The sequence below is a fragment of the Capra hircus genome, chromosome 10, assembly GCF_001704415.2.
Source record: "Capra hircus breed San Clemente chromosome 10, ASM170441v1, whole genome shotgun sequence".
Lineage (NCBI taxonomy): Eukaryota > Metazoa > Chordata > Mammalia > Artiodactyla > Bovidae > Capra > Capra hircus.
The window spans coordinates 79,121,373-79,132,086 of record NC_030817.1 but is presented as its reverse complement, the minus strand read 5'-3'; the positions used below and the strand labels follow the sequence as shown (position 1 = coordinate 79,132,086).

The 10,714-nt window shown below is 42.9% G+C and overlaps 2 gene segments (V, D, J or C); both read right to left on the bottom strand.

The window, feature by feature from the left end:
• Positions 1 to 10,714, bottom strand: part of LOC102182508 — a 486,583-nt gene that overhangs the window by 87,429 nt on the left and 388,440 nt on the right.
• On the bottom strand, positions 242 to 7,287 carry LOC102181959. The segment is given in 5 exon segments: positions 242 to 1,182; positions 2,595 to 2,708; positions 3,076 to 3,150; positions 3,733 to 4,011; positions 6,729 to 7,287. Coding segments are annotated over 4 exon segments (531 nt in total).

Sequence of the window (10,714 nt, the reverse complement as noted above, 5' to 3'; positions counted from 1 at the left end):
CAGAGGGATTAAGCTGGCCTTGCTGAGGTGAGAGGAGCAGAGGGCAGTGGCCACATGCGGGGAGGGGCGCTGCTGTTGCTGTAGCAGCCGCGGCAACAACAGCAGGAAACCCAGGGCTGGGCTAGGGGCCCTGGAAGCTGTGGTGTGACCTATGAGCTCAGTTTGGTTTTTGTCTGACTATTAGTGAATTCACAGCCCCCCTCTTCCCCCTGCAGTGGTCCACAATAAATAAAGCCAGAAGCAAGGTACATATAATGCACTTTAATAAACGCAACAGAGACAAAGAAGAACGGCAGAAAGCCATCAACACCAAAGATCCAATGCCCTCAGATTCCCCATGCACAGATGGGCTGGCAAGGGGTCAGGAAGACTCTGGTTTTACAGGGAAATACTGGGGACTCACTCCTATCCCTCCCTCCAAAAATACTTGCACAGTGAGTTGCTTGAAAGCAAGACCCATGTCTTACTTATTTTTGCACTCTCAGCACAGTGCCTGGAACTTGCAATAATTCACGTTTGTTAAGTTGAGGAAAGCACATTTCCTCTGCATTTTACTCTGATCTCTGCTAATAGCTCTGAGAGTGTTTAGATGAGACTCTAGAAACCCCATTGCCTACACAGAGAGTATTAGGGAATCAAGTGTTGTTTTGTTTCTCAGGTACTAGGGAAAGCAGAAAGTGCCTTTGTGGATGAGAACGCTAGTTTGGGGAAATCCAGTGCTGGGTTGAGCAGAGGCTTTTACATTTAGGTAGAAGGACACCAGCTCTCCTTTCCCCAGGATCTATTTTGCCTCTTGCAGGATGGAGCTGGGAACCGGATGGATCCCACTTTCTAGTTCTGGAGGCAAAGAAAGTCAAAGGAACAAAAGACCACTTTCAAAGTATGTCAGTCATAGGGGAAAAAATGAGTCCTATATACCTTCATATCTCTTATCCCTTTATAAAGCAGCATATAAAACATTTGGGGCCATAAGCCCCTACTCCCCAGGACTTCTGTCTTTCATCAGGCTGAAGGATAAGCTGGGTTTGTTGCATTTAAAGGAAAACCAGTTTGGGGAGCAGCCATTTAAGCAAGGCTGGGATGGGTCAACTTGAATCACCAAAAAGTTGAAAGCCTAGGAGATAGCTTCTCTGTAGGCTTTTGGTTTCTTTCAGGGAATGCAGCCTTCTCACGCCAGTCAGCCTGCAAATGAAGGAAAACTGTCAGAGCTATAGAATCATAGACCTTCAGTGCTGGAAGGAATCGTAGCAGTCATGGGGATGGTCAGTACTTGCTGCGGCTGTACCGCTGCAGACATCACTAACCTATCCTGGCACATTTCCCTTCTACACATGGTGATAGTTCAGCTAGTCACCACCAGTTTATCAGTGTTGGCACCAGTCATAAAACCCATCTGCTCTCCTTAGTTATTTTTCACTCCTTTGTATTACAGATGTGATAACCCAGGTCCAAGAGGGTGAAGAAAACTGGCTCAGGTATTGTAGTGAGTTAGTGACAAAGTTGGGATGAAAATCTAGTGCTTCTGATTCCTACTGAGGTCAGAAGGTCCTTTCCATGTAGCCATTTGGCCTATGTCCTTGAGACGGCTGGTAAAACCCTCACCTGTTGGGGAATGACTGAGGATGCTTGCAGGCTAGGTTGGGTAAGTCCAACACACTAAGTCTAGGACTGTTCTTAGATCAGGAGCTGGGACTGAGGGGTGTTTGGGGGCACTGGAGAAGGAGCTTTATAGGCAAAGCTAAGTTCCGGTTCAATTTTCATGTCTAAGATACTTAGGCCACCTGATGCGAAGAGCTAATTCATTGGAAAAGACCCTGATGCTGGGAAAGATTGAGGGCAAGAGAAGAAAGCGGCGGCAGAGGATGAGATGGTTAGATAACATCATTGACTCAATGGACATGAGTTTGAGCAAACTCCAGGAGACAGTGAAGGACAGGGAAGTGGGGCGTGCTGCAGTCCTTGGAGTCTCAAAGAGTCGGACATGACTTAGCGACGGAACAACAATAACAAGATAACCAGAAGAGGGAATGCAAGTAATAGGCAAATAATTCACATCTCATCCTCAATTTGCATGCATCCTGAGTGGTTACTAGTGAGCTGTTCACTAAGAATAGGAGTGCAGGTTCATCCCAAAGATAGGCTGGTCGACACATCGAGTCCTATGACTAAGGATCAAGAACTGGCATCACCTTTGTCTGGCAAAGACAAGTTCTGCTTCCCTGAATATTCTTCAAGTGAGCCTTTACTGATGGTCTCTCAAAAAGCCCATGGTCCTTTGGCCATATACACAAAAATAGCAATAAAGAAAAAGATTTTTCCTGTTTAGGTCCAGTTTTTCTAGCTCCTCAGTTGGAGGTAAGGATTATTGACTGGTATTACATTATATTACATGAATTTTGAGTCTGGCTTGAAATAAAAGGCCAACAGGAGGCAGAGTGTAATGCTAAGTATCTAGAAAGGCCCACCTTATTGAATCGTAATATGTCTCTATGTGTTTTTTCCTTTCCCAACGCTTCTTATCAGTCCTAAACTCCTTTCTTCCACGTGTAGCATAGTTTGGGTGGAGTTAGGAATAAGAAGCAGCTAGTTCTTACCTTAAAAGAAAAATAACTTGGCAGTAAAGAGAAAATTGACGGCGACACTCTTGGCAAACAGCATTCGGAGCCCCAGCACCGAGAGGGACATCATGTTCACCTTCCCAGGTTGCACTGCAGATGAACGAGAGTGAAGATGGTTCTCTCACTTAGCAAGAGACTAAATTTCCTGCCAGGTATTGGCTTACAGCACCGACACCAGCCTGCCCCGCATCACCATCATTCTTCCTGGTCTGAAGCCCAGCGTGGTGCCAGACAGCCTTCACAGACCTGAAGGTGCTGTTCACAGTTAGCAAAGCAAGCTTTGGGAAAACCCATTCCTATAGTCAGGAAGACTCTGCTTGAAGAGTTGGAGGCAGCCAACTGGACTCAAGTATGGTTTTTGTTTTCTTTTGAAATAGAATAATTTGGGGCCCCATCTGACAATGAGAGAGTTTGCTTTAACCTCAATTCTGAAGTTGGCCCTTTGGCTTCAACTAACCTTGGGGCTCATAGCAGGTCGCTGAAACTTGAATTTCTGTGGTGTTTTGAGATTCCGTCGGTTTTGGAGTTGTTTCTGGAACAAACAGTAGTGGTCAGGGTTACAGTGACAACTGAGAGGCTCAAGGGCTTTCAGGTTTTAGAACTGGCAGTGATTTTAAGTAAGTAAACTAAGGACCAGAGGAGAGACTTGGTTAAGGTGCTACAGCTATTGACACATGCTTCCTGTCTTGAGGTTTTTTTTCCATTAGGCCATGAAACCAACATCCAGGTATGCCTCTAATTTGTAGGAAGAACTGGGATAATGAACACCAAGATCAGCTGGGCGGCCCTTAGCTGGGGCACTCACACTAGATCAGATCCCACATGAATGTTCAATCCTAGAGTCTTTAGTATGAAGGAGACAGAGTTTGGTGAAGAGGAGAGATGGGGATGAAATAAGATGGATTTTATCCTAGATTCCAGCTCAGAGATGTAACAAGTTTAATTCCTGTTCAAGGATGGGAATTAAGCTTAATTCTTAAATCTGAACCTAAGTCTTATTTCCAGCATGATGCCATATTGAATGTGATCTGTCAAGAGTTTACATCTCCAACTTCTCTTTCCCTCAATTTTTCTTCCCCACAACCCCAGCCCCTTGAGGCCAGATAGGACCTACCTGAAATATCTTTCTTTGGTTCAAAGTCAGAAGAGTGCCAGGTTTTTTTGTTGTGTTCAACCGAACATGTCACCGAATCGGGATCGCTGTACTGACCAAGCTTGACAGCACTGTACTTCCCCTCAGGTGAGACGACAATAGCAGGCTCATATTCTATTATTTTCTTGGATGATTGCAGACTTATAGTTACATCTTTGGGGTAGAACTCCTTCACCAAACAAGCGACGTTTGTCCCATTTTTCATGACAAAAACAGATGGGCTGGCAGCAGATTGACTTTCTGCAAATATAATCAGTTTATTTTGTGAGATGATTATCCACATGTGGGAGTTGAACAATGCTGTTTCCCTCAGTTTCCCTGGGGCCAAACACCGCAATCCAGACTTTCCTGCATCCTGTTAGTGACCTGAACTTGTTAGCATCTCCATGAAAGGATGACCAAGGGAAGCAGAAATGAAAGGCAGGCAGTTTGACTCCTAGTTAGGAGGTGAGAAGAGATATGACTGGGAGTAGAGTAGACAATGGCAAATACAAAGAAGTGTCTAGGTCAACTGAGTTTCAATTATCTACGTTTTATTAGTCGATCCTCTGGACGGTTGAGTTAGGCTAAATATCTATCTGAATCAGTACCTTTATTTAATTTCTGAATATCCTCCATTTTCATTTATTAAAATTTTTTTTAAAAATTGGAGTATAATTGCTTTACAAATTTGTGTCAGTTTCTACTGTACAACAATTTGAACTAGCTATAAGTATACATATATCCCCCTCCCTCTTAGCTTCCCTCTCAACCCCCCTACCCCCACCCGCCCACCATCCCACCCCTCCAGGTCATCACAGAGCACCAAGCTTAAGTTGTGCTGTAGTTGGTGTATTTTAAATGCATGAACTCTTGGAGTGAGATCAAAGCAGAGTGTGCAAAGGGCTCCACAGTGTTTCCAACACTCGGCAGTTATTAGTGCTGACATCACTTCAGGGTGTCATTCCTATTTTTGGGGCTGGAAGGGATCTGCTAAAGTTAAGTGGTCCATCTCTCTGCCTTCTGGTGAACTCTTGTTCTCTTGTAAGGGACTACCCTAGAGTTTCTCTTGAGTTTTTAATCAGAGAATAATAACTATCATTCTCAGAAGTCCTTACAAGCATGAAACCAGTTTAAGCCCATTTCTTCCTGTTTTGTCCTAAGTGGAGCGGTGGGATATGGGTTACAATAGTGGGGTCTCCTCCTGGCCTTCTCTCCTTTCATGCCTCACCTTGGACAATCATTTATCTGCTACTCTGGGTATGCCTCTTTTTCTTTCCTTAAAATTAGTGGTGTGTGTGTGTGTGGGGAGGGTGTTGGGGATTTTTCAAAGAGCTCTCGTGGAACCTAAAAGGAGAAAAGCTTCATTGTTTTGTTTCCCCGGCATAGCTGAAGCCGCTGATAACCGACACTGATAAGCCCAGCAGTAACGGCTTGGAAACCACACATTCTGCTCAGTCATCTCCCTTCAGAACTGCGGCATTTCTTGCTCACAATACTGATTTGGTGAGATGAATCTGGTTGATTTTCAAGGGAGCTATGAGTGATAGAGAAAGGAAACTAGTCCATTAAAAACCAAAGCCCGGACATTCCTATTCTCTTCGTTACTAAAAAATATGATCCAATCCTAGTCTGATTTAGTTGGAAAATTAAGCCTTGCTTGGGATTTAAAAATTTAAATTCAAAGGCAGTTGTTAATAATCACTCTGGGATGGAGAGACCTGGCTTGAATAATTTGAACAATTTGATATAACCAACAAGACAGATGTCTGAAGAAGGTCATACACTCAGGATATTGAGCTCTGAAGCTGTTAGTATTTCAGATAGAGCATGATGCATTGGTTGAAAAAACATTTTTCTCAGATCCTCTTTCTAAATTAATGTCTATCTGTTCAAAACAGTTGTTTGAAGGTAAAGGGTTTAACTCATTCTTTAGTATCATGGTAACTAAAAAAAAGGCTATGTGACTGAAATGAACCTTTTTAAAAAAATAGAATGCATTCAATATAGTTGTCACATGTAACCCAGTCTATTTTATATTAGGCCTAAACTTTATATAAATTTAGGTTTTTATAAAACATGTTGTCACAGGTAACCCAGTCTATTTTGTATTAGGCCTAAACCAAATATAAATTTGAAGTTGTGTAAAATTTGCACTACATTGTAGTCTAAAATTAAAAGATGTAATTGCTTGTCTTTTGAGAATTTCCAATCTTTCTTCTTGGTCCACAAATATAACTGCATTTTGGCAATTGTTTCAAAGTGCTATTTGTTTGGGCAATTGTTATTTTCAGACTTTCTTTTTATATGAATACTATCTAATGCTAAGGTTATGTGCTGGTAAACATACAAAAAGAAGTGTATACCTTCTCCGAACAGTCTTCCTTAATTTATAAACTTAGAAATCATCTATGTTTTAGATTCTTATAGAGTACCTTATAGGTTCCCTAAGCATTGAAACATTGATAACAGATATCACACACAATTCCAAAGATCTCTGCCAAGATGGCCTTTAACTTGAACACTGAAATATAAGTTTGCTCTACCTGATTACTCTCACCAGGTTAACCATCTCTCTCCTAAGTCTTCCAGCTGCAGGACATTTTTCAGGTGGCACAAAGACATACACAGTAGTCAGCTTAGCCAAAGCGATGTGCAAGGATGAAGCAACCACCTGCAGAATTTGGGCCTCTGCCCCTCCTGCATCTGATATTGCAACATATCAGTATAATTCTTCTGCTAGATTTCTCTGTGCTTTCTGGGCTGCTCTTTTTTCATAAATAATTTTATTTTTTTTAGTAATAATAGTTACAGAGCTACTTTGCTACTCAGCCTAGTGTCTTTACTGTGCCCCACTCCACATCTGTACCACTCCATCTCCTAGTTATACTTTCTCATGTACCACAAACTGGATGGCAAGCCTAGTCCCAGGAGTCAACTTATCCCTAGAAATGTATGGAAAAAAAAAATCAACTTACGGGGCTCCACGAAGAGTTTGGTGCCAGCTCCAAAAAACATCTGCCGGGTGTCCCAGGAGCACATTGTGACACTGCCTGACAAGTAACCAGCCTGGGGCCGGCCCTGGGGCCTGGGCTAGAGCATCTGTGTCCTGCCTCCGCAGCTCGGGCTCCAGCCTAGACAGCCCATGCTCAGACAGCTACAGGGCTGCACTTGGTGAAATCAGGGGGCTGAGCACACGGAGTTCCAGTTCCCTTTGAAGCTAAGAGTAGTGTAGCTGCTGGGTAAGGAGGTGAGCATGAAACCCCCAGCCCAGGAGCGCTGGGGCAGGGGACAGGGCTGAGACAGAGCAGAAGAGGGTGACAGGAGACCAGTAGCTGCCTCCAAGATGGAAGATTCAACACCCGTCAATGGAAGGACTCGCTGAGAACACACTAGCTTGGGAGTAGGAATGGGGCACTGCATATTGACGTTTCTTGCAATGAATGTTAGGCCGAGGAGAGTTTTAGGCACAGCTCTTTTTCTCATATTCTGTTTCCCTTCTCTTGGGTCACAGTCCTGCTTTTTGATTAGAAACTAATTTCTCCCCCATCACTCAGACTGAGTTTCACAGTAACAACAAATCTACTTTCTAATTCCCTGAGCCCATGGAAAGACTTTCTAAGGACCCGAGGGTTGAACAAGAAATTGGTAGCTGACAGAGGAACCCCGTGGTGCTGCGTGTCATAGACACAGGTCAGGGAAACCAAAGCTTGCTTTGGATTGCTTATTTTTGTTTTATAATTTCTCTTGACTCTGGATCCAGATACAAGCTTCAAGAGGACAGAGTAATCATGTGAAATAGAACTTAAAACCCTAGAGATTACTTTGTCTTATCACCAAAAAATCAAGACTCCAGGGTTAGAGCTAAGCAAAAGGGAAGGACCATTCTTTGCTGTCAAAACTTTAAGGATTGGGAGCTTGATTTGAAATTCTTAAACCCCCTACCTGAGCCTCAGATCATCATATTATACTCAATCACTGCAGGAAGAGAAAACTGGAGAAGCAATTGGGATATCATTGGACAGCACAGGTCAGCATCTCGGCAGAGGGTCTAAGCTTTGGTTTCATCTCTTTCCTTCTTCCTTAGGACTCCCAAAGGCATAGCCTCAGAGATTTGATTCTAACACTGCAGATAACTCTGAATTTCAAGCGGAAATGATTTAAAGGGAAAATGAAACACAATACTTTTTGCTCAGATGCAATTTGCCCAACATCAATCAGACTGCAATCAGTTACAATGTGATTCTGTTTTTCCTCCTTTTCATTGCTCTAGTCTCCCTCTCCTCAAAGATAAGAAAACTCACCAAATTCCACTATTTCCTTGGAAGCCCGAGGCAATCAAGAACGCCTGTATGTTTATATTACCCTCTGAGAGGCAGAGACCATGTTGACACTACCAGTCCCTTTCAGGATTGTCAGATTGCCTCCTCATGTTCATGTACATTTCTCCACTTCTTTATTGCCTCTGAAATAAGTAAAATCAGAATCTAACCAATGCCCCATTGGCCTTGGCATTCTGGAAAGCTTCTCAGAAACTGTTGTTCTCGGGACTGGTTCCAGTGACCAATGGTTGGCAGCTAGCCAAACTACCTGAATATGGCCCCTGGATTTCCAAACACTGGAACAGACTGCCCATGGATAGTATCCCTAGGAGAGCCCTCTACTTCCCTATTGTCCTGAAGTTGGGGGCTGTTTTTGTACTTTTGGTGTAGACTCCTGACCTTTTACAGAATCCTCAGATTCAGGGCAACAAGGGAGGTGAGCACAAAACAGTTCTGAGCAGACCGAAACAAGAATGGGAGCTTGGAAATAATTTAGTGTGAGCCAGGCATGATGATTTAATGCAAGTTCTCAGCAAAAAAGAGACAAGGGCAGATTCGTTACTGACATCTGAGGCAGAGAAGGCGCTTTTGCGGCAACTCCTTCTTTAATAATATTTTTCTTCTTCTGACCTTCCCTCTCCCTATGCTGTGACCATGACTCTTTTCCCTCTTAAACAGTGGAAAGACTCTAAAGATCCAGAGCTTGCCTTTTTCCTAGTCCCAGTCCCTGACCTGGGGCCAAAGGCTGACCAGGGCTTTATTTAAGCAGTTGCAGAAGACTTATCAATACTAATCCTCAGAAGAGAGTTTCCAAGTATACACAGACTATTTTCTTTTTTTTTTCATAGAATATTTTCTTAAGAGCGATCTAATGATTTTATTCTCCAGTTTTATGTTGACTCTTTACAGCAACAACAGCAATGACAATGGATTTCCCATTTAGAACCTCCTAACTTCTCAAGAAGCTCTGCTTATACAGGACTGCACCACGATTCCAAGGGAATATACACACTAAATGAAATGCATAACTCACTCGGTTCCATGATGAGTAGAGTCTCATTTCCAAAGACGAGTTGTGTTATCAGTACACCATTTCAGACATCATGACCCAAAACCTCACTGCCTATTTTCTCCCTGCCTAGCTCATCTGTTTGGAAGTGGATGGGTTAGCTGGATACATAGAGCTCTACAAGTATTTCTGAGATCTAAGCCTTTCATTTTGGCAGCTTCTTTGATGTGTGTTATCTTCTGAGTGTTGGCATTTAGGGAAGTCCCAGGGTTTACTGCTATTATCTCCTCAACCTGTCATCTCTTCCCCAAGATCTTGCTTCACAATCATATTTTCACAGAGAGAAAGGAATTAATTTGGTTTTGCTGAGAATGTCAAATGGCTATTTTCAGCAGAAACACAGCTGTAAGGTTCAGGTCAATCAGAAAGGACTATGCCTTAGTTAGAGTTGGAAGGTTGTGACGGCTAGACCAAAAGTCATTTCTGCAAAAGACTGGGAGTCTTTTAAAAAGATCCCAGTACTCTCAGATGTCTGCCATTTCTATAAGTATTTTACTACTTCCAGATGGCTTGTGCTTACACTACCTCAACAAACACTATCGTAACAAGCTCTATGAGCTGGTATTATTAGATCTGTCTTACAGATGAAGTCATTGGAACTAAAGAGCAGTTAAGATGGTGACTGAGCTGTGTCTGACTTTTAGGTCTCTAGACCCCAGTTTTCATCCATTGAATCAGAGTAATAGATGACAGGACTGAAAGGAGCTTCAGCTGCCACTTGCCAAAATTCCTTGGCCACACAAAGGCTAAGTAATGGGCATACAGACAGAGTTTGGACTCTGTTTTCAGCGTCATTTTTCATTAAATCTCAGAATTTCCACTGGATCATAAGACATTCACATCACTGGACTTTCTTTCTTTTCCTAATATATATATTGTCCCTTAGAATTGGTCTGGCTGATAGTCAGGATCTTAGTGTGCTAAGCTGGAAGACACCTTGGAAATCATTTGAATCAGCTAGAGGGAAACTCAAGTACTGTGAAGTTAAGTCACAGAGCTGGTCAAAAAGAAGGATTAGAACTCAGTCTTTCAATTCTTGGCCTAACATGCTTACCACTCACATTTATTAGATGTGCTGTAATACAGATCTGGTCATGGCCCAGATCTGTAAATGGCGAATGCATTGGTGTTAAGTAAGCTGGTTCTCTAAGGGCAGTCAGGTAGAGGGAAGGCCACAAAGACACTCCGGGATGGAGAGTGGACCAAGAAGACTACTACAATGCATTCCCACCCTGGATTTTGTCAGAAGCTCAGTCCCTGCTCCTCCACCATCCCTTGCTAAATCACTTGCTGGAGGGACTTTCAACAACCTGAGAAGTGTTTCCTGAACTGATGAATTGGGAAAATATTTAACAAAGATAGTTGACAGATACAGTGGTCAAAAGAGGAAGAAGAAGAAGAAGAAAACCGAGTCACTTACTTGGTTCCACGTTCAGATAGGTTCCTTTGCCAAATATTAGTGGATTCTGCACAGCTGATAAACCCAGTCTAAAAACTGCCTTGCCTTTTCCTTACCGCAACCCAGGCTCCAGTTGCCAAGTCATGTGACAGTCATTGGATGAGATTTTCTGTC